The sequence below is a fragment of the Sminthopsis crassicaudata genome, chromosome 3 (assembly GCF_048593235.1).
Source record: "Sminthopsis crassicaudata isolate SCR6 chromosome 3, ASM4859323v1, whole genome shotgun sequence".
NCBI classification, from domain to species: domain Eukaryota; kingdom Metazoa; phylum Chordata; class Mammalia; order Dasyuromorphia; family Dasyuridae; genus Sminthopsis; species Sminthopsis crassicaudata.
This window is the reverse complement of record NC_133619.1, coordinates 586,809,627-586,834,835: the sequence shown is the minus strand read 5'-3', so window position 1 is coordinate 586,834,835 and position 25,209 is coordinate 586,809,627. Positions and strand designations below refer to the sequence as shown.

At 38.6% G+C, this 25,209-nt stretch overlaps 1 protein-coding gene across 1 annotated transcript in view; it reads left to right on the top strand.

Annotated features, from left to right (window-relative positions):
- The window catches only part of CSMD2 (CUB and Sushi multiple domains 2), a 988,708-nt gene that overhangs the window by 69,019 nt on the left and 894,480 nt on the right, over window positions 1-25,209 (top strand). Inside the window, 1 exon segment of the mRNA XM_074305059.1 lies at window positions 23,885-24,101. Coding sequence (XP_074161160.1) covers window positions 23,885-24,101 — 217 coding nt within the window.

Below are 25,209 nucleotides of genomic sequence, written 5' to 3'. Positions count from 1 at the left end.
CATTGATATGCATCTCTTCCCCAGAGAACAAATGGGCCAAAAGAATAGTGAGAGTTTTAAGAAAATCATAAGCAAGCTCTGAGATATTTTTTTAAGATTCCATAATTCCTTTATCCCAATTTCTGCTATCACTAATAAGTTGGGTGCCCAATATGGCTATGATAAGGGTTCCAAGGTTTTCCCTGAGAGGTTGAGAGTCATTTTTATAATTATATAATTCATAGCTCCTTTGACGTACTTTCTCCACACAATTACCAGTTGCTATCAATTATCCAGTCACAAATAATTATTTAGTTTTTAGAACTATAGTTACTATGGTCATTTAGAGAGTACAAAACATTCTTCCAAAAATATCTTTATACTATCCCACAAGTCTGTACAGAGTTCCAGAGAAAATTGGTTTGAGCTTAGATCACATGTGTGTCAGAGAAATAACTTATAGTTCTCAGTTGCTGGAAGATCTTTTTTATTATTTGTTGAATACCAGTGAAATTCCCCTTAGGTATGTTGTAACTTTTATTTGGAGCTCCTTGTAGAACTTTGAATCTGCCTTTCCTAATTGAATTTACTCTATTCTGTCTCCCAGTGATTGATGTTAGTCATTAATGCCTTAAGAATTCTACTAGTATACCAATGGAAAAGCTCAAAACCTCTGACCCAGGTAGTAGAGGTGAGAGGACCCCAGTTGCTCTTCTCCCTGACTCTCAAGTGATTTCTTCTCCGGGATTTGGATGGAATACTCTCCACTGATGTATTACTTGTTCCAAATCTTTTGAGTTCTGAACCAACTCCTGCTTACATCAATTCCCCTGCTCCAAGGCATGACAAAGTCACTCAACCAATAAGTGAAAACTTCCTATCAATATCATTTGCGTTCATATAATCAGTCTGAAGTGTTTTGGGATAATTGGTTGATCAAGACATACTTTCACCTGGTTAAAGGAGCCAGGCAGTATCTCAGGGTGTACTTTAAGGGAGGGTGGAGAAAATTGATTTCCATGACTCCCGATCTTAAAATCTGACAATTGGGTCCCTAGAAGAGTTACCTCCCTGAAAAGTCTTCTAGAGTAGGAGGAAGTTCATGTTAACGAATTCAGTTTGCTGAGAGGTAGAATCTGATATTCTCTAGAGGGCTCGTGGAATTCAGGTCCTTTTTGAGCTTCCATTCCAGAGTCAATATAGGAGATCTAGATATGAATTCTTATTCTGTTCTTCACTATGTTAGACTTCCAAGCACAGACTGTATGTCCAGAATGTCATAGAATTTCAGCCCTGGAAAGGACCGTAAGATTCAGTCAATCTTCTGTCTCTCCCATTTTTTCAGATAGTATTGATTGAGGCTGGGAGAGATTCAGTAGTTTTCCTAAGGTAAATAAAATATAGAGCAGAAAAGGCTGATATAGAACTTTCAATCTATTGAATTTTCTATTATGCCACAACTATTTTATTCACTGGGTGACTAGTAATATTTGCAACTATACTACCTACCTCATAGGATTTTTGTGATGAAAGTGCTTTGAACACTTGAAAATGCTCTAGAAACAGTCATTGTTGCTATTATTTTCCTGACCTAATCCCTTCACTCTAGCCCAACTAGAGTGCTTAGAGCAACAATTGGCTTTCATAACATTGTGTGTGTGTGTGTGTGTGTGTGTGTGTGTGTGTGTGTGTGTGTGTGCGCGTGTGCATGTAGGTATGTAGTTTCTGCTATCAGAGCAAACAAATTTTTTCTGGTATGGATAAAACAAAACCCACTAGGTTCTCTCACATTTTTATATCTTTTCTCTTGCTTAATCAGAGGCATTTTCTCATTTGTTCATTTGAACTTTGGAAGAAAAAAAAAGAAAAAAGCAGCAATTAATTTAAAAGAATTAATTAAAGTTAAAGCTTCTTCTAGGCAGAGAATTAGGTAGCTTCTCCCAGGAAACCAAAGGTGGGGTTATGTCCTTCCCATATCTCAGCAATCCCTTGGCTCTATTGCTTTCCTTAGCTGCCCATCCCTCCAAGAAGCTCTCGCAGGTTGGAAAGTGGTAGGGGCTGGAAAGAGAAATGTCACTCCTTGAGAAATCAAAGAGGAGAATAATGGTCATAATCATAGTGATGAATATTTATATAGCTTTTTAAAGTTTGAAAAGAGCTTTTCCATTCAGCACCTCATTTCATTCATTCACAAAATAACATAAAACTTTTAGTGTAGCACAGGCAGCTAGGTAGCTGCTAGCTCAGTTTCCTCATCTATGAAATGGGGAAAATAATAGCATTTAGTTCCCAAGGTATTGTAAGGATAAATGAGATAAAATTTATAAAGCAGTTTGTAAACCTGAAGCTGCCATATGAATATTGCTTATTATTATTAGTGTCTCCATTTTGCAGACTATGAAAGATTAAGGCTGAGAAAGATTAAGGGAACATCCCAAGGTCACAGAGCTAATAAAATGTTTGAAGGTGTAGAACTCAAGGGGAAACAATTAGCATGCTCTGAAGGAGCACACTCTAAGGATTGGTGGTATAGTGCCTTGAAACCTGGATTTGAGGTCAATGATAACTGTTTTGGAATACTTCCTCCTCTTACTGGTGGTGTGATCCATAGCAAGTAAGTCACTTATACTGTCTGAACCACAATATTTTCATCTATAAAATGGGGATGATATCATCTACTTCTTCATCTCTGGTTGTAAGAATCAAAGGAAATAATACATATAATTTTCTTGGTAAACTTTAAAGTGCTAGAACTATGTTTATTCCAGGCTGTTACAGTCCCAAACTCTAATACTTTTATCTACACTTCCAGGAAACTAGACTGCTACAAAATAGTATTGAAGTTAACTCTAATAAAGTTCACCCTGATCCCGCACAAAGAGAGGCCACATCCCTAGGACTGTTTTATCTTGCCAGCATTCCCAAGGCTTGCTCAACCCACAAAATCAGTAAGTACCTTGAAGACCTTCCCCTGAGTAAATGCACTAGAGATACTCTTGCTCTACAAATTATCTTTGGGACCAAAGCAGCCTCATTATCCTGTACTAGAATATCCCTCTTCTTGTGTTCCCATCATGTAATTGCTGAATAGACATAATGCTCATGTGATTTTGTACTTGATTAGGACCCTCCTTAATTCCTCCTAACTCTTTAGATCTTTCCCATACTTCCTCTCTCCTTCTTCAGCTCTGACTTTTAAATGGTCTTTTTCACTCACAGTCGGCTGTTAGATCATCTTGATCATCCTGTTGTATCCTTTTTATGAAATAACAGGACTCTTTGTGGCTATGATAGTACCTTTGTGAGGTTTTCACAAATGAAACTGCTCTTCCAGAACCTGATGCTTCATCAGTATAAGTGAGGATCCGGATGACTTGGATGAAACTACATCTTTTGTGCTAGGATCTGAATTTCCCTGGGTGAGAAAAAAGCTCAGTGCCCTGAGCCTGAGGCTCCACTGGGCCACAAAACATGATTCTCCCAGAAGATTAAGACAGAGTAGAAAACTAGGGTTATGGAGACTGGGCAGCCCCAAGGTCCAAAACCAGATCCTTGATATCTAAGGGTCTGGTCCATAGTGGGATCCCCAGATACAAATGGAGCTTTCATATGGAGAAGCAGGGATATACTTTTCCTGGTCTCTTAGAGTTCTTACCTGGGACCCATGAACCCCCAAGTGGTATATGAATAGATTTCAGGGGGTCTGTGAACTTGTTTTTGATTTTGATAACTTTTCAATATAATTGGTTTTCTTTTAAACCCTTTTAATTTCATGTATTTACAAATATCATTCCGATAAAAGGGGCTATAGATTTCTTTTCTATCACACACACACACACACACACACACACACACACACACACACACACACACACACACACACACAAGAATTCCTGCTTTGGTAAGTACCAGCCTAGGCTAGGACAGCCTTTACAACCAGTAATGAACACATGGTCGGAGAGGAGGGAGTGACAGGGCCATGCCAGTTTTTTGTGGATCTAAGGCACAGCACAATGGATGGTCCATGGAAGGGATGGAGGCAAAGTGAGAACCCCAGTGGGCAAGGGAAGGGGGCCGACAGGAATGGGGAGAATGAAGGCACATACTGCCTTCTCCCTTATTTGGCTATGGACGTATGCTTTACTAGTTTCTTTCTCTCTTTCTATTTGTCTCTCTCATATCACCTCCCCCCCTCTTTCAGCCAGATTTCTTTCTCTGGCTTTGTTAGGCCTGTTCCCATGTGGACAGTGTGCTAGAAACTGTCCTCAAATCCTGTATTTCACAGGGCTCCCACACAAGGCCAAAGACTGGGCTCCATTCCAAACAGCCTTCTAACAAGGAATGATAGCCCAGGCCTAGAGGAATCCATTGCTTAAGATGTCCAGACCTGGAGCTGTCCAGCCCCTTTGGCAGACAGAGGCAATGATTCTGGACTAGAGATACAGCCTGGTGTCCTGGGATGAGCCTATTATTGAGTCTCAGGAGGAATGGCCCTGGCTTTACCACTGGCTTATAAATCGCCAAACTTCTCTGGACTTCAGTTCCTTCATCTGTAAAATGGGGTTATGATCTCCACTCTATCCTGTCTTGTAGGGTTTCTGCCATAGCGATCCAGTCTTGTTTTCCTCCATTCCTCAACTGTTGATAATTGGTAAAATTGATAATTAACTTATGACCTGGTTATATAGATTTGAAATGCTTCTGGATGTTTCCAAACACCCTGCACTGGTTTCCAGGCCAGATCACTGTGTTCATTCAACAGATAAATTTGCTTAATACAAGGATTTTATTGGATAAAGAGATTGCCAGTGGGTACCAGTCCTGCCATGGCCTATGCTTCCTTTTCCAGGCTGTTGAGAGTGTGGTAAGTCACTCTGAACTGAAGAAATCCACCTGAGCCTATAGCCACAATAGGTTGGTAAATACTTGTTCTAGCACAATATCCCGAAAACAGTAAATGCTTCATAAATGCGTGTGGGATTGAATAGAATTGGAGAGATTCATCATAGAGGTTAATGACCTGTTGTCAGAGATGTGATAGAATAAGCAGCAGCTTTGGAATCAGAGGACCGGATTTCATTATTACATGTCCAACTTGGACAAGTAATAGATAGAGTAATGGATATGGAGTCAAAAAGACCTAGATTCAAATCTTGCTTCAGACACTTACTAACCATGTATGTCTGGAGAATCGCTTAGGTTCTTTATGCCTCAATTTTCTTATTTCTAAAGTGAGGGAACTGGATTCAGAATCACAGAATTTGGATTAAAAGAGATATCAGTAACCATCTTATCCAGCTGATACCTACAAAGAATCCCTAGTAGAACATGATTTTTAGGTCTCTTCCAGTACTTTGCAGACTGAGTATACATTCTAATCTCTTTCATTTTGAAACACAATTTAAGACTACAATTTGTCGTGTATAGTGGGGTAGGGAGTAGAGTGGGAATGGGCATTTTCTTACTATGACCATTCTTAAATATGGATTTAAAGTGACAGATGGTGGACAGAAGGTGTAGGAGACAGACAATTTATAATTTATATTGTCAGTGCAGAAATTTGTTTTATCTGATTGTGCATATTTTAATTGTATTTTATTTTTTCAAATCCATGTAGAGAGAGTTTTCAGGGGCAACCAGATAGTACAATGGATAGAACACTGGCCCTGAAATCAGGAGGACACTTCCTAGCTGTGTGACCCTGGGCAAGTCACTTACCTCCAATTGCCTCAGAAAAAAAGGAAAAAAGAAGAAAGAGATAGTTTTCCACATTAATTTTTATAAAACTTTGTGTTATAGATTTTTCTCTCTTCCTCCCTTATTTCTCCCTCCTCAAGACAGCAAGCAATCTGACATAGGTTAAATGTTTGCAATTCTTTCAAACATATTTCCATATTTATCATGTTGTGCAAGAAAATCAGAGCAACAGGGAAAAAATCATGAGAAAGAAAAAAGGCAAGCAAATAAATAACAATACAAAGGTGAAAATACTATTCTTCAATCCACATTCAGTCCCCATGGTTCTCTCTGGATGTGGATGGCACTTTCCTTCCCCCAACTCTATTAGAATTGCCTTGAATCACCTCATTGTTGAGAAGAGCCAAGTCCATCACAGTTGATCATCACATAATCTTGTTACTGTGTACAATGTTCTCCTGCTTCTGTTTTCTTCATTCAATATTAGTGCATATAGATCTTTCCAGGTTCTTCCAAAATCAGCTTGCTCATCATTTCTTATAGAACAATAATATTCCATTACATCCATATACCATAATTTATTCAGCCATTCCCCAATGGATAGGCATCTACTCAGTTTCTAGTTCCTTGCCACTTTAAAAAGGACTGCTACAAATATTTTTAAATTGTGCATATTTTTACAAAGGTTTATTTTTTTCTCAGTGGAGGACGAAGAATGCAAGAGAGAAGAAAATAAATGCTTATTAATTGAAAAAAATTAAACATCAGAGAAATCTAGCGTCAGTAGAGGAGCCTTTGATTGTAACAATGAATATAAAGTGAGATAGAGGTGTGGGAAGTAGAAACCTATAATTCAAATGATGTAAGGAGATAGGTGGAAGGTTACGATGAAATAAGCATGTCATCTGGTTTTTTTTCCCCTGATATAACCCTAGTGCCTGTTCAGGAGGCAGGAACAAGAAGAATGATAGAGGATCCGTGTGGCAATGCTCATCCCAATGAACAGGAGATAATAGGAAAACATGGCTTCCTAAATCACCCCCAGTGAGCCTTGATTCAACCCGCCAAATTATCCTGCTCTAATGATGGAGCACAGGGATCCCGGGAGCCATGGTATTTGAGTTTACTGGGTTATCTTGGGGCAGTATTCCAGCACCATTCTGGTCCCCTGATTCTTATTCTAGAACCTTATTTTAAAGTCAGTCAACTAGCATTTATTAAGGACTTACTATGTGCGAGGCACTGGGCTAAGGACTGGAGGTACAAAAAAAAGGCCAAAATCCCTACCCTCAAGAAGCCCACTGTTTAATGGGAGGAAGAGCTATTCTACCACTATCATCTTCTTGAGGGCTGAGAGTTTTTGATATTTTGTCTTTTTCAGTTCTAACAACTTGAACAATGCCTGACAAAAATAGGAATATAGGAAAGACTTGTGATTTTACTAACCACCAATGAGATCATATCTGGTCTTTAAACAACATAAAGGACATAAAAGACATATCTATTATGTTCTGGAACTTTGGCCTGGGCAACCCAGAACTCAATCATGGGAATTTTGAGTGGAGGCATAGGGCAATAGATTGAGTCAATGAATGAATGGTCTTTGCTGAGTTGTCAATCTTCAAACTTGAGATTCCTTCCAGCCATTTTGAAACCATGAAACAAAATGCTTTATGGAGTTTAAAGAAAGTTGAAGAGATTTCCTTCCTTCCCTGAGGAAATTCCAGAAGTCAGTTTGCTTCACAGGCTCTAAGCCTGTATACATAGACTAAGCCCTAAGAAATGTCTATGAGAGTGAAGAAGTATGGAATTAAGGGTTTCCTATCTGTCCAGTGTGCCAGACAAGAGAAATTATTGGGAAAAGCTGTTGGATTTATTTCCTAACATGGGTTTGAAGAAAAATATCACAAAAAATGGAAAAGACACAGGTTTTAGAATAAAGAATGTGGAGTCCTAATCTCCTCTCCAATGTCTATTTCCTTTGAGGTTTTAGGCAAGTCATTAATCTCACTGAGCCTCAATTCTCTTATTTGGAAAATAAGAAGATGGAAAGAGATGAACACTTTTACCTCTAGAATTCCATGAATTAAAAAAAAAAAACATTGCCTGGAAATTCTTGTTGGTAGTACTTTTAAAATAGATTTAAAATAGCATGGGCTGAAAAGAATGCATAAATTCTCTTGCTACATGCCCACAGTCTTTTCTCCTTTGGGAAATTGTCCTTGAGTAAGACTTGTCAGCAGGGTTGCCATTTCTCTTGTTTACTATTAAAGAAAACAGATGCAGCTAGCACCAGTGTGGTAAAAAGTACCAACCATATCACTACCATTTCATAGATAAGGAAACTGAGGCTGAAAGGAGGAACCTTCTTTGCTCAAGGTCACTCAGACAGTGTTAGAACTGAGAATTGAACAGAGTTCTTCAGTCTCTAGTTGCAATGTCTTTTCCTTTGCACGTTTCTCGTATTCCTTTGGTAGGAACAGTCTGCAAATTAACAAATCCACTTAATATGAAATTCAAATCCGCCGTCAGCAGATTAAAAATTTTTTTTTCATCCCTTAGTTCATAACAAGATCAATAAGTCTGCCAAATGTTGGGGAAATCAAATTGAAATCTCTGATGGTTTTTCCTCCCTTAATTAAAGAAAGAAGGCAGAGCCTGTATTCCGGGAGCTTGGAATGCAGTGCCTGGTTTCTCAGTGCCAAAGTCCAAAGATGACGGCTGGATGTCCTTCTGGCATGGGTCCTTGGGAACCTGAGGAGCACTTTTTAAATTGAGAGGGGAAGGACAGCCTCTACCATGGGCACTCTGCCCTTATGCTATGTAGTGTGGAGAGAAATCTTTTAATTTTTCTGTGCCTCCAGTTTTTCATCCATGAATTGGCTCATTCACTGAAAAAAATAGCCTTTGAGGTGGCTCAGAGTTGAACCCACCATTAGTGTCAAAGATGCCCAGAGGAAAAAACCCTGAGTTTGGATTCAGAATCCTATCTCTGCTTATCAGAACTGAGTCCAAATCCTCCCTCAAGAAGCATTAGTTGTGTAAGCCTTAATCTCTCAGGTTCCTCATCTGTAAAATGGGGATAATTAGAGTAATGATATCTGCTTGGTTGGTTTGTTTTGAGGATTAAATGAAATTACATATGTAAAATACTTTGCCAACTTAAGAGTTATATAGATGCTAGACTGTTAATTACTTAATATTACTGAGAATAACCTATGTGATGTTGGACAAGTCACCTCACTTCTTCCTCAGCAGAAAAATGAGGGGGTTGGACTAGATGGCATCTAAGGTCCCTTAGAACTCTAAATCCCTGGTTCTATATCAGATTCACTCCTATTCCATCACCCCACCATACCTTTAGCCATCCCAAATCACTCTGCTCTATGGGACTAACCCAGAGCTGGAGAAGAGGCACATGATGTGATGGTGTTTTAATTAAAAGAAAACTGGATTTGGAATCAAAGGCTCACCTACACTATTTCTAACACCTCTGTGGTCTTGGGTATATATCTAGACCTCAGTTTCCTCATGGGTGGAATGATGGTAAAGGACAAGTTGGTCTCTATAATCCATATGCTGTTTGGGGACTGTCTTTGCCTCTGTTTCTTAAGGAATACTTCTATTCATGCCATATCAGCCTGAGTCTCAGCTCAACTATGGTTACCTTCCTTAGAAATCCAAAATAAGATCTCTTACTCCCAATGCCCTCCAGATAGGATTCCCTCTAAAGGATTCCAGCTTAATTAGATTTCTGAAGTTTGTAATAAAGAATAATCACAGGACCAAATAAACAGACACAAATTACAATAACAAAAGGAAATAAAAATGGGATAGCCAGGGAAAAAAAACCCTTTCTGGGAGGGGGAGGGAAAGAGGCAACCTGCAGTGGTCTCCATTCTGCTTCTGCTGCAGGGAGTCAGGCAGGGCCATGCTCAGATTTGGCCCCTCGACAAAAAATGCCAGAGCCATGCTTTAATATTGTTAAATTAGGTTTTATTTGTGCTGCAGAATTAAGTGACTAGGCTCCTGGGTTGGGAGAAGCAGCTGAAATGAATTTTGAGTTTGGAGGTAGTCAGTTGATGGGCTGAGGACATGCTAGTAGATGAGGAAGTATTATTAAAGGAAATTGCATTTTGCACTTTGGGGCCAGCAGCCGGAGCTCAGACAGTGTCCAGCATCTGAGGCAGCAGTGGTGACTTTTGCTTCTGTGACAGCTCTGAGGAGCCCTCATGGTGACCAGTCTTGGCAGCCTATTCCCTAAGTAACTAGTGTGACCAGAAAGTCACCTAGTTAATATCTTGGTTGTAGGTCAAAAGCTCAGCAGCTGTCTGGGAGGACAAACTAAGCCAAAGGAAGAGTTTCAGAAGGGAGATACTGAAGGATGTGATCTGCCTGAAGATGTGATGCTCTGGGGAAATAAGTGAGAGTCTTTTTAAAGAGCTTTAACTTGTTTGAGGAGCATGGTGTATAGCCTAAATAAATAAAAGGAGTGGGGTGCCCAAAATTTGGAGGAGGTACAGCTCCTCCTACCCCAAATTCAGAGATCTAAGGGACTTGGGGAAACCACAAATGATCATAGATAAGGAAGGAAGTATAATTAACCACTAGAGCAAGGGGAGACTTGACCCAGGGGACCATAGACCCAGGTAATAAGAGAATTCCTTAAAGGAGCCAAGGAGATTTAACCTGGAGAACAGATGATTAGGGGATTTGATAGTTGTCCTCAAGTATTTGGAAGACTGACACGAGGAAAGGAAATTGGTTTTGTTCTGCCTGATCCCAGAGGGCAGAACCAGGAGGCGTTCTAGAGATGCTTAATGGGATGACACAGTTCCTGACAATTCAAGCCATCTAAAAATGTGATGGGACAGCTAGGTGGCTTAGTGGGTGGAGTTTTGCATCTAGAGTCAGAAAGATTGCTCTGAGTTGAGATCTGGACACAGACACTAAATATTTGATCCTGGTAAATCACTTCATCCTGTTTGCTGGAGAAGGAAATGGCAAGCTACTCCAGTATCTTTTCGAAGCAAGTCCCAAAAGAGGACACAAAAAGTTGGACACAACTGAAATGACTGAACTAACAACAAAAGCGTAATGAACTTCCTCAGGAGATAATGGGCTCTCCAGCAGAGGAGGTCTTCCTGAAAAAAGCTGGGTGAGCCCTTGTTTGGATATCAAGGACAGGTTAGACTCCTTGGCTTCTCATAATTCAGATTATGTAACTCACTAATTCTGCAAAGAAGAAAAAGGTTGGGGATGGGAACACTTTACCAATATTCCTTTTTCCATTTTCATTCAACCTCTCCATTTGTTCAGTGAAGGGATACAAGTAGCCATTTCCTCCTAGGTCTAAGACCTAGTACCTTATCAATGATTAGTTAGTCAAGTCTTAAGAGTTTTGCACAGTCAAGAAATCTCCACCAACCAACCAATGAGTATTTTGTGAGTTCAATTGTATACCTGGGAGTGGGAAGTGAAGAGATGCGAAGGGGAAAAAAATTACATTTTGTAACACTGCAAAAATAAGTTTGCACAAATTAATTTACATAGGAAGATAGCAGTGATACATTGAATCAGGGAAGGCTTCATGGAGGAGAAGTCAAGAGCTGTACTTTGAAGGACGAGAAGAATTCTGAGAGAGTGCTTTCTAGACATGGGATGGCAGTGAGTCTTCACAGTTATGAGGAAGTATACTGCCAAGTTAGGGAACAGTTAAATAGTTTGACCAAAAACGTAGGGAATGGAAAGGAGAACAATATGAAATAATATATAGAGGTAGGTTGTCAGATAAATGTCAAGCTGAAGTTTTCATTTTATCCTAGAGACCATAAAGAACTATTGAAGATTAGGGATACTGGTAAATATGAAAAACTACCCCTTGAAAAGAAAACTTGCCATAAAAGGCCATATCTATGAGTGATACAGAAAATAAATTCTGCTGTAAGGAGAGATGAATATGAGTTTGGGAGGGTTCTCGGAGGAGACCAAACTGGACACAGTCTTTGAAGATTGGATGGGATTTGGAAAAGGTATTATGGAGTGTGCAAAGAAAAAGCAGCAGCAGGTAAAATTGGAGAGAAGTGGGGCGGCAGCTAGCCTGGCCATAGGAACTGGGAAGTAGATTTGGTCCTTTTCACATTTCACTGTCTTGTTGCTTCAAACTGGGCTTCCCTCAATGGGATTTCCTATTATTTATCCAGGATTTTCAATTAGACTCTTTAACAGTATTTAAAAACATGTGACAGCTGGAGGATGCTGAGACTTTGAGAGAGCCATCTTTTTCTCCTTCCCCTTCCCCTCATCTCATTAAGAGTGGCACCTGGGTGGCAGGAGATGCAAGCATCCAGATCTCTAAAGACATTGCAAGAGCTTTTCTCATTGTTGCTACCAGCATGAAAATCCCAGCCCAGTCCTATGCTCTAACTAGTGGATGGATATGGTAATAAATAACAGCCGTGTGCCAAGATCTTCCAAGGGCCTAATGACTTTCTTATAAATAAGGCTCAACTGGACAGTTTTAGGGAGGATGAGGCAAGGGCTGTTTTGAATGCCTGCCTGGATCATTCTTCTATTTCTTTCTCAGGTCCTCAGGAAATGGCATTTTATCAAGGGCAGAAAGTGATCCCCAGCACTTTTCTATGACTTCAGAGGGGAAAGGAAGGGTGATAGCTATCTTTAAGCTGCTCACCTCCAAAGCTGCCTGTGTAGTGTGATGAGCAAGGGGCAGCTTGCCCCCAAATGCCATTTATACCACTTGCTGTGATGGGTACTCAGTTCCTGCTATTAAAAATCACACCTGTGAAATAACAAAGGCATTGTCTCCAGAAGACCTTTTGAAAATTTAGATGTGTTCCTTAAAGGCTGGCCTTAGAATCAGGAACACCCCCTCCCATACATCTCCATGTATTTTCTATTTTGTAATATTTTCTGTCTCAGATTTCTTATTTGTGAGATGAGGTCAATAGTAGTATCTGCCTTATAGGATTGCCTTGAGAATCAAATTAGATGACAATGGGGGCTCTCTCTTGACAGAATAATCCTCCAAAGGATTTCTTTGAACCCAATTTCCAAGGGAAGGGAATATTTGTGTATGGGTGTGTGTGGTGTTGGCGTGTGTGTGTGTGTGTGTGTGTGTGTGTGTGTGTGTGTTGTGTGTGTGTGTGAGTAGTGGTACAGGTCTCAAACATGATTGTGGGAGTTCTGTGAATCCATATTAACTGAGAGGGATTTCTCTTGACAGGAGAATCCTGTAAAGGATTTCTTTGAACTTTGTTGCCAAGGGAGAAGAAAATTTGCATGCATGTTGAGTGATACAGGTGTCAAATATAGGAAAATGTGGAGGATCTAAGTAAATTGAATGCTTTTTCCTCTTAGGGACTAGAATTTTAGAGCTAGAACTTGAGTACTCCTTTCCTAGGGATTTCTATTAATCTGCAGTTGGTTGACCTGATATAATCAACTCAGTTATTCATTGTCAATAGATGGGAATGACTGGCTGGGTTGACTTTCCAATATACGAGGACAAAGAAAGCTGTGTCAAAAGCACATCATAAAGGTACTAGTAGCAGTATTTCAGCTGGGATGACTTTTTATTTACTGATCCTTGTTCCTGTTTTGAAAGATGGCCCTGCCTATGAGAACCAGTATCAGGGATGTCTCTGATGATGGTGATCCGAATCTGGATGCTTGTTCCAAGTTATTGCAAAAACCCCTGGCTTCTTAGGCATGAGAAGCTGAGTAGAAACATTTGGGGATATTGCTGCTGTTCCTTTTTTTTTTTTAAACTCTGTTTGCATGTGCCATATTTGAGATCTGCTTCCTCTGGGATTGATTCAGAGAGACAAGTACAATCTTTGTGTCCTGGGGAGAGCAGAGACTCCTGGGAAAGAACTTTGTTAGTCCTTGCTCATTTGTGGGTATTAGGAAAGAGTCAGAAAATTGTTCTGAGTGGCTCATATTGTAGAGGATAACAGCTGTTGAGGAGAACAAGTCTCAACCTCATTAAATGCTACTCTTATGATATTAATAATAATAATAGCTAGCATTTATATATCCCTCTAAAGTTCACAAAGCACTTTGCATGTGCTATTTCATTTAATCCTCATCATAATGCTGAGAGGGGCTATTATTATCCCCAATTTATAAATGAAGAATCTGGAGCTTAATGAGATTAAGTGATTTGCTCAGTCACATAGCTAGTTAGAACTTCAGGATTTGAACTCTGGCTTTCCAGATGCCAAATGCAACATTGATCCACAGAACCACTTATCTGACTCTCTCATTGAGAACAAGATTTTAAATCTTCCTTGTCTTGACATTCAAGGAACCACCATTGGAAAGGACGATACTTCTATCAACATTCCAGGCTTACAGTAACTAAAATAAGTTAAGAGGGAATATTACTTTGATCTTCACACAATCTTTTTGTTCATATATACAATGTTTTTCTGGTTCTGCTTCTTCACTCCCATCATCAGTTCATGTAAATATTTCCAGGTTTTTCTAAAATCAGCTTTTTATCATTCTTTATAAAACAATAATATTCCATTATTTTCATATACCATAATTTATTCAGTCATTCCCCAACGGATCGGCAATTAATTATTTTCCAGTTCTTTGCTGCTTCAAAATGAGCTGCTACAAACATTTTTGCACAAGTGATTTCTTTCCCCTCTTTTATGGTATCTCCGAGATACAGGCCCAATAGTAATACTGTTAAATCAAAGAGTATGCACAGCTTTATAGCCCTTTGGGCATAGTTCCATATTGTTCTCCAGAATTGTTAGATCAGTTTACACTTCACCAACTTTGCATTGGTGTTCCAGTTTCTCCACATCTCCAACACCATTATTATTTTTTCCTGTCATTTTAGCCAATCTCAAAGATATGAGGTGGTAACTCAGAGTTGGTTTAATTTGCATTTCTCTAATCAATAGTTATTTAGAACATTTTTTCATATGACTAGAAATGGTTTTGATTTCTCTGTCTGAAAATTGTCTGTTCATATCATTTGGCCACTTTTCAATTGCAGAATGACTTGTATTCTTATAAATTTGACCCCATTCTCTCTATATTTTAGAAATGAGGCCTTTATCAGAAACACTGGCTGTAAAAATTCTTTCCCAGATTTCTGCTTCCCTTCTAATCTTGGATGTGATTAATTTTGTTGGTGTAAAACCTTTTTAATTTAATGTAATAAAAATTAGCCATAAAAATCCTATCCATATACGGTGTGGGATGTAGGTCTATGTTGAATTTGTGACATACTATTTTGTAATGTCCCCAGCAATTTTTGTCATATAGTGAGATCTTATTCCAGATGCTGGAGTCTTTGGGTTTATTAAACAGTAGATTATCATCACTGATTATTGTATCTTGTGAACCTAACCTATTCCACTGATCCATCACTCTCTCTCTTAGCCAGTATCACCTGATTTTGATTAGTGCAGCTTTCTAAGAGTTTCGGGTCTACTACTGCTAGGGCTGGTAGACATTATTAATTCTGTGTCTGCCAACCCTGAATGGATTTTGAATCATAACTTCAGTATGAGTTAATACCCAGATCTAATCTGGGTCTTTAGCTTGATACATGGGTACGAGATCTGGATGTGAAGTCAGAAAGACTTGAATTCAAATTGAACCTCAGGCACTTACTAGGTATTATTAGCCTGGGCAAGTTATTTAACATTTGAGCCTCAGTTTCCTCATCTGCAAAATGGGAATAATAAGTGTACCTACCTCACAGGGTTGTTGTAAGGAATAAATGAGATAGCAATGTGTATAGTGCTTTGTTAATCTTAAAGGGCGAAATAAATGCCAATTATTATTATTGTTTGTTTTTGTTGTTGTTATGATTGATATTGTTAGCACAGGACTCTAACTAATTGAGCAGCAAAGCAGTCTAAACTCTGGGGGAATGTCAGAGGCTTTCACTGTAAGGAAAGTAAACTTAATATACAGCAAGGTGTGATGGAAAGGGGACTCTCCAGGGGTTTGAGATGGGATTCAAGTCCTAGTTTTCTGGACTCCAAGTCCTAAATTCTATCCACTACACCTTTCTGACTTTCAAATGGAATGCATTTTTTAAAGGAAGATAGTGACCAGAGAATTCACACAAAAGGGGGCTATCAGACAACCTGTTTCCTTCACACTCCCAAGGTCATGGTTTTACAGCCTGGAAGAACTTGAGACCCTTCTAGTGGGGTTCAGGAGACCTTGCTAATCTTCTGTGAACCTGAGAAGGGCCTTTCCCCTCATGGGGTCCCATCTGTAAAATGAGGCTTCAAACCCTAAGGTCTCTAGTGTCCCTTCCAGTTCTGACATTCTGTGACTCTGCACCAGCTGCCAGAGAATAAGGCTTATTGACAGGAGTAGAGAGCAAAGCAGAATTACTCCCATAGTCTCTCGGTCCCAATCCACTCTACAGAATGTATATTAGCTGAGCAAAGGTAATAAAGAAAGGGTGTGGGGGAAAGCAGCTCTCTCTGCTCATACTCCCAAAGGCAATGGCATTCCTGGTGCTGGGCACCCACCCCTATCTCTGCCCCCACCCTTGAGGATTGTAACTCCCTCAGATGGGCTTTAGCAAGCAATGATATCTGCAACCAGCTACACCCCGGTTTCCCCTGCCTGGCAGTGTGCATGCAATCCATTTGTCATCACCCTCAGCCGCCAGCAGCAGCATTTATGACGCTGACAGGGGCACCAGGGAATGGCTGAGACGCCAGGAGAATGCAAACACTCTGGCTCTTCTCCAAGATGCAGCCCCTGCACTGCCTTCAGAAAGGACCCAGAAACATCTTAGGAGATGGGCTTTCTGTATCTGGGCAGAGCTGGAAGTGGGCACCAGCAGCCTTCTTCCTTTCGGGCAGCAGATACTTGAGCCTGGCTGGGTCCGTCTCAGGGAAACCTTAGAGAAAACTCAAGGAGTCCTGAGCTGTTTGTCAGGGGTAAGGAGGTGTATGGTCTCTGTGCTGGTCCTCCACTACCACAACCTTGGATAGGGAGAGTTTGCCTAGAATCTTAGGGAATCACAGTTGAGCTGTTCACCCTGTCCTAGGGGTCAGGAATTACTTTATTTTCCAAGACCTGTTTGATAATCTTGTCCCTCAGAAGGACATGACTAATGTCCTTCTTGTCTTGGATGTGTGTCCATTTCTGCCCTTTTTTTTACTCAAAGAAATAGTTTTGACCTAAACTATCAGCTGGTAGTGCCATCAGGGCCTAAACTACCTGAAATCAGGAATGGTATCAGAGGGTCTATTATGAATAACCTAATCTCTTCAATAACCCTCACACTTCCTCCACTGATTTCCTTGGTATAGTGGTTTCCACTAATGGGACTCTCCTACTGGTTGATGTTGTCTGAAATGCATAAAGCAAAGACACGTTGGTTTGAATGATGTCTGTCCCATTAGAGAAGGGAAGAAAGCATCCCAGAATTCCCTTTTATTGAAGTGAAACAGGAAAAGCCAGAGCCATAGGTATGAGTGGTGTGGTGAGGAACATGGTAAAGAAAGCTTAGAGGCAGCTCAAGCTGTAGAGCTTGTCCAGCTTGGAGTAGGGATGCTCCTCCAAAGTCTGGGCATCTGGATTCAGAAGAAGCGCTCATTGTGACCCATTATTTGATAGGAGGTAGTCAGCAGACAGGGTCTGGAGACAGAAACTGTGCCCATTTACAGAAAATGGTCCCAGAGGGATAAAACAATGAAACAGAGTCTGAAATTAGGAAGGGATTCAGGAATCCTGGTTTAAATGTATACAGAAAGATTCCACCTTGACTCGTACACATCCTCTGAATTCTGGCATTTGGGGACAAGTTACCTTCTCTGTCTAAGAGCCTTCGCTAGTTCCTAGTTTGGATTTGCACTTGCTAATTAGGAATAACTGAAGGTAGTGTCAGAAGACACCATTGAGTCGGTGGTAATGCTAACCACACATTTCTCCATTAGGAGAAATCCTCCTCCAGAAATCTACACAAAATCCTTATCTTTCAGGAAATGGTCCTCATCCAAACCAAGAATCACAGAATTTCAGAGCTGACAGGAACCTCAGAAGATATCCACTTCCACTCTTAGCTTAGCAGTATTGTTTTATAATATCCCAAAGAAGAGGTCATTCTATTTTCAAACTTTAAGTGATAGACAGCTAGGTGGCACAGTGGACAGGATAGAACACTGGCTCTTGTGTCAGGAGGAACTGAGTTCAAATTCAGCCTCAGATATTTACCTTAAATGTATTACATTTAACCCCAATTGACTCTTAAAAAGAGAACAAACTATTTTTCTAAATAAAATACTGCTCGCATTAATTTAAAAAAAAAGAATTCAAGCAAATGCAGTCCATTCCTGAGGAAGCTTATTCATTCTTGGGCAATTTAACTTGTTAGGACTTTTTTTCCTATTATCAATCCTACATCTATCTTTCTATAGGATTCACTTTTTAAATTCTGCCCAAATGGAGCAGAGCAGAACAATCACTCTTTTATACTGTAGGCATCTGGATAGTGTCATGTTTAAAGCCCTGGGCTTGGAGTAAGGAAAACCGGAATTCAAATTTGACCTTAGGTACTCATCAACTATGAGAACCTGGGCAGGTTGCTTAGCGTCTGTCTCTTTTTTTTAGTTGTAAATTCAGTATCATAATAGGGTTATTGTGAGTTTCAAATGAGATAATATTTGTAAAGCACACTCAGTGCAGAGCACATAGTAGGAACTTAATAAATAAAAAAATATTTTCTTTCCTTCCTTCCTGCTTTTAAAATACCAGAAGAAAGGCATTATGTCTCATTCTTCCTCAGGCTTTCCTTTTTCTAGGCTCCAACTTTCCAGTTGCTCCAGTTGATATATACCTATGGCTTGAGCTCTAGTCCTCCTCTCTTTCTTTGGTCTTTCTCTTTCTCTGACCCCTTCTATTATGTCAGTGCCCTTCTTGAATGTGGTTCCTGGAACTGAACCTAATAGTCCAGTTGCCGTCTGACCCAGGAAGAGACAGTGAGATCATCCCTTTTGTAGTCTTGGACATCATGTCTGTCTTAATGAATCTTAAGATCATAGTAGTTTTTTGACTCTTAAGGTTTTTTTTTGAATCATTTTTCAGGGATGTCCAACCAGCATTGTGGGTTTTCTTGGCAAACATGTTGAAGTGGTTGGCCATTATTCTCCAGCCCATTTTAGAGATGAGGAAACTAAGGCAAATAGACTTAGATGACTTTCCCAGATTCTAGAATTAAATTTGAACTCTCGTCTTCCTGACTGTAGGCCTAGTGCTCTATCTACTATGCCATCTAGTTATCCCTGACTCTTATATTAAACTTACACAGTAGCTTATTAAATCTACCAGATTTTTGCCCTTGTGAACTTTTCTCTAGTAATGTTTTTCCCACTTTTTACTTATGACATTTATTTTTTGAATCCAAGTAAATAACTTGACATTTATCTCTATTAAATTTAGCTCATTTTTTAAGTTCATGGAGATAGTTTGAATCCTGACTCTACTGGATAGATCCCATCTCTGTTTCAGCTATAAAACTGATAAAACATTACATCAACACCTTTTTTGGAGTGAAAACAATGATAGGCTCATGGATAGATTCTTATGTGATTTCACTAGAGATTGCCCTTTAAGATGGGACCTGTTCAGCAATGACTTACACTTTGAATCCAGATATTCCATCCAAATCTATTTAACTCTACTACTGTCTCCCTCATGCTTTTAAATCTTGTCTGCAAGAAGAGTAGGAGAGAGTTTTTTCCCCAAAGTGTTTTATAAAAAGTCAGGAATACGATGTCATTGGCATTCCCCAATATAGTAGTCTGGTAACACTGCCAAAAAAAATAAAAAGAAAAAGAAAGAAAGAAAGAAAAAGAAAATGAAATCAATCTGACTTCTTGATGAAGGCAAGCTGGCTTTTAGTGATCACGAATTCCCTTTTAAAATGCCCACAAACCAGATCTTTAATAATGTATTATACATACTTTTTCTAGGAACTGAAGTCAAATTCACCCTGGTCTTAAGCTTGAAGAATTCCCTTAGTCCCCTTTTCTGAAAATGGAGGAATTTGCCTCTTTACTAATCTTCCCCCACCCCTTATCCCTCAGCACTTACCTCATTTTCCATGATTTTTCAAATTAACTTAGAGGTCCATTTTCCAGACCTTTCATTACTCTGGGACTTAATTCAGGGAGTCATTTTGACTTAATTCAGTGGCTTTGAATTTTTGCTCTCTCTTTATCTATTTCAAGTTGAACAATTATTGTTATATTCTTAATAATAAGGACAGCGAGGTGGTGTAGTAGATAGCATGCTAGGCCTGGAGTGAGGGAGACCTGAGTTCAAATGTGACTTATATAACAACTATTTTAAATAAGCACATATGCGTGACTCTAGGCAACTTAATTAACCCTGTTTACCTCAGTTTCCTCATGTGTAAAATGGGGATAATAGCACCTACATCCCAAGGTTGTTATAAGGATCAAATAAGATGCTATTTTAAAACACTTAGCCCAATGCCTGGCACATGGCAGGCATTTAAAAATGTTAGCTGTAGATAACAACTACTATTATACTATACTATATATTATCTACTATTAGCTAGCTGTTATTAGCTAGTATTAATGACATGCAACATTTATATAGTGCTTTAAGGGTTACAAAACACTACATATATAATCCCATTTGATCTTCATACCAACTATTTGAAATAGACACTATTATTATCCCTGTTTTATAAATGAAGAAACTGATACTGAGAGATGTGAAATGTTTTCTTAATTCCAAGTGTAGTACTGTAGTTACTATGCCATCAAACTGTCTATACCACCTATTTTCATAATTTAAAAATATTAATATTTTGGTAGAAAAAAAGTAATATTTTAATAACAGCTTCCTCTCCACTATTCTGTCTTCCCCAAGCATGTGTCTACTCTGAGATTTCTCCTTTCCCTTCTCCATAGACTTAAGGGAGAAAAACCCTGTCTATTGTCTTTAACACTATTTCCAACCTCAGCTTATCTTGAAATTTAATTTTCCTGCTAGTACTCTTACAGGACAGTGCCATTCCTTGTGTTCATCCTTAATTGCCCTTTTCTTATTTCTATCTTTGGTATATGTCTTCTTCACTTCCCCCCATACCTCGAGTTCCTTGTTCAGTCATATTGGGTCTTTGTTAGCTAATATTTCATGGTCTTCTGCACCTGAATAATATCTGGTTTTGTCTTCTGGATTTTATCTTTGATGATCCAAATTAAGGGGATTTTAGTTTGGTGGTTTAGAGTTCTAGGCTTGGAATCAGGAAGACTTGGGTGAAACTTCCACATTAGATTCTCATTGGTCGTTATGATCCTAGACAAGTCACTTCTTTTGGCCTTAACTTCCTTATCTGTAAAAATGAAGGGACTGGATTTAATAATGGCCTCTTTGGGCCTTTCCAACTCTAAACTGATGCTCCTCTGACACCTATTATCCTTCTATCCCTTTGCAACATACTCCAGACTCCAGCCACCAGACTCTGGCCATCTTTCTATTTCTGTGTTACGAATTTTAAGAAAGATTTTCCACATACTCTTAAGAATCCTATTATTTCTATATTGGCAAGAGATTCTTCTTTTTTTTGGTCAAATTTTGGTCCAGAGTACCATTTTCCCCTGTTGCTTCCTTCATTTTTTTCAATAATGAAATGATCATGTCAAGACATTTTGAAAATTTATTAGCTTCTTTGCTCTTGGCATAAAGAAAAGGCAAGCTGTTGTCGAGGTAATTGAATCTTCCATCACTACTATATTGTATTTCCTGACAGGTTGTTGAAATCTTCCCTGAACGCCACTCTTTCCTCCTTCTGTCCAAGTGGTCCATAATATACTCCCAGAACAATAGTCCGTCTGTATCTCTTGCTATTGTAACTCAACCAAATACTTGCTATTCTTTCATTGCTTCATTTCCTCTCATGCATACACATCTCCTTAATATATAATGTTACTCTATCACTTCTTTAATCTATTTTGTTCCTTTTGAATAAAATATAAGCTTCCACAACTATAGTCTAGTCACAAGTCCCATCCTATAAAGTCTGGTGGTAGCTCTGAAGTCAAATTTGCATCCTTGCATTAAAATTGCTAGCTCAATCTTATTTATTACCAATGTTTTATGCAATTGGATAGAGACATCTGAGGCCGTGGGTTTATTGCTGTCTTACTTCATGGTATTATCTCCTTTTAATTACTGGCCTCTATACTCATATTCTCCTTCTTATGTTACATATGTTATTTTCTGTGGTTTCTGGTTTGGCAGACATGTGTAGAAAGATTTTTCTCTCTCCACCATTTTTCATTGAAATCTTTCTTGATCAAAGTCACAAGATTCCAAGCAAACACACACACACACACACACACACACACACACACACCCATATATAAATACATGTACATGTATATATGCACACATATATGTATGTAAGCTAAAGCTCTTCTTCCTCTCTGTTAAAGACTATCTGTTAAGGATGGTGATAGTGGAAAGAGAAAGAAGAAATGGAGGTGAAAGATATTGTGGAGGGATAATCAATGAGTCAGCCTCCAAACTTCTAATCTTTGACTCCCTATCCCCTCTTATCCCAATCAATTCTTTACTGTATCTCTCACATTCATCCTTTCTTTCTATTCCTACTCTTCATCATCATAGTATAGATGCTTATTACCTCTCACCTGGATTATTATGGTGGTTTCCTAATCTCTATCCTTACCTCCAACCAAAATTACATATCAATGGCAAATTATTCTTCTTAATCCATAGCTTTTCACAAACTTTCACTGATTCCCCATTGTCTATAAAGTAACATCTGATCTCCTTAATTTATGCAAGACCCTTCACTGCTTAAAGTAGCATCATCTCATATTCTTCCTTCAAATTTACCATATGCTTCAGCCAACTTAAGCTACTTGTGTGTTCCCCAAATATACTCAATGCTTTCCTGCCTCTGCACCTCATCTGCCAGAAATCCCCTCTCCTTGACTAAGCTATTGAAATCCTGTCCATCTTCCAAAGCTTGAGTCAAATGCTATTTCCTTTATAAACCCTTCCTGGAATCCTCAACTGGAACCAATTACTGTCTTATCTGATATTCCAAGCCAGAAGTCATCTCACTTTCTTAGATTTTTCTGTACCTTATGGACTTCTCTTTGATAATTTGAATGAATGAATAAGTATTTATTAGGAACTTAATATGTGGAAAGCATTGTGTAAAGTGTTAAGAGATACAGATACAAAAAACAAGACAGAAGCTTGCCAGAAGCTCCTATTCTAAGTGGAAATAGCTTTCAGCTGCAACTATACTACTAGATAGTAGATGCTAATATATCTTCCTTAATAAAATTTCACTGAGCAAAATCTTATCCATTTTTGATGTTGAACTTTTTTGCAAATAGGTGGTTATTAATATTTTTCTTAAAAATAATTCTATTTTATATTATTTTATGTTATCTCTAGACTGTAAACTCCTTGAAAGAAAGAACTGTCTTCATCTTTGCCTCCTCCATTAACACTGCATTCTCTGTACATACACAGCAGCACTTGGTTTATAGAAAAAACATCAATTACTATAATCCATGAATACAGGTGCCCAGTCATTTGAGATTTTTTTTCTATAGCCAACTACAGGAAAATAGAGAGATTTTCCCTAGAAAACAAAATAATGTCAAGAATTTGTTATAGTTCAAGATTTCAAAGGATCTTTGATGTCATTGATGTAGGAATTCTTTTCAGTAAAACAATGTCCACTAATCTATGTTTTGACATCCCATAGGACTCTTAACTCTGCCCTTATAATTATTCTATGGGAGGAAGGGATGACAGAGATCTACAAAGGCATTTCTCTAGACCACTTGACTTATGATCTCCTGTGACCAGCCCATCTCTTTTTTTAGCCATATAGGTTTTTAATGACCTGTACTACATGTATTCACTAGTAATAGAATTCATTGCTTGTGCCCAATAGGTATGCTCTATGGATGACCCACTATTTTAAAACTCTAAAAATGTTATAGATAAATCTTGGCATGTTACTTGATACTGAGAGAAATAAAATGACTTGTCTAGAATCACAGGGATGATAAATGCCAGAAGTAGGATTTAAAGGCAAATCTCCCAGCTCCAAGCCCAAAATTATAACAGGTGACCTCTATTTGCCTAACCTTGTCTTTTTCCCTTTTTCCAGGCCAAAATTGCACATTCAATTTGCAAGGCCCCAATGGAACTGTCGAGAGCCCTGGATTTCCGTATGGTTATCCCAACTACGCCAACTGCACATGGATCATCACAGCTGAGGAACAGAATAGGATACAGCTTGTGTTCCACTCCTTCGCACTGGAAGAGGATTTTGATGTATTATCAGTGTTTGATGGAGTACCAGAGCAGGGGAATCTTCGAACAAGGTACTGACCTTTACATAAAAAAATTGGTGCTGCCTGTGTACCGTCTGCATTCTGTGCAGTGATGAACCACCTGGGTGAAAGGTTTATGATGTAATAAACAAAGAGTGGATTTGGAGGGGGGCTTAGAAAGGACACCTTCTTTCCATTCTTCTGCTCTCATGGAGTTCCTAAATACTATCTGCTTGCTCAGAAAGACTCAGCAGATGGGATTTATGAGTTGGGCACTTGGGAAGATTAATTGGGATGTAGAAGTATATACGTGTGTGTATACATATATATATCATATGTGTGTGTGTGTGTGTGTGTATATATATATATATATATATATATATATATATATATATATATATATATATATATATATATATATATATACAATACTTGAAGAATCCACATAAAAATCTTCTCTTTCACACACACATATATATACTCAGCTACATATTGAACTGATATGGATAGATAGAATAGACAAACAGATAGATAAAGAGATATATGCATGCATCAATGTTTAATAGTTTTTAATTTTGTCAGCACTTTCATTCTACCTATGTGAATGTATCTTAGTTAATGGTCTTTGTCAGTTGATTTGTGAAATCATTCTGCAACCAACCTGGTGATGAGCCTTTTTGCCCTTAATTACACTCATCCTCACATACTAGACACATCAAATCTGTTTCTAATCCTGTACTTGAAGTATTTCCAGATTTCTTCAACTTCCCTGAACACATATACTGTCAGACAACATCTCTGATAGACCAAAGTCATCTGCAGCTTCAATTAGAGAAAAAATTCAGGAAGCATTCATTCAGCATCTGTTGTATGTCCTCTATCCCCAATATCACTTTGAGGTCCATTCAAACTATTCTTCTAATTTCTCCTTTTTCCTTCTATATTGTATTCTCCTTGTGTGTATGTATGTATATATATATATATATATACATATATATATATATATATATATATATATATATATATATATATTCCTTTCCCCCTTGACATGTCTTTGTCCTGTCTTTGTTTCATGCTTGTAGTACTCTCCCTTTTCACATCTGCCTTTTACATTTCCTTCAAATCTCAGCTTAAGTGTCAACTTGTACCTGAAGCCTTT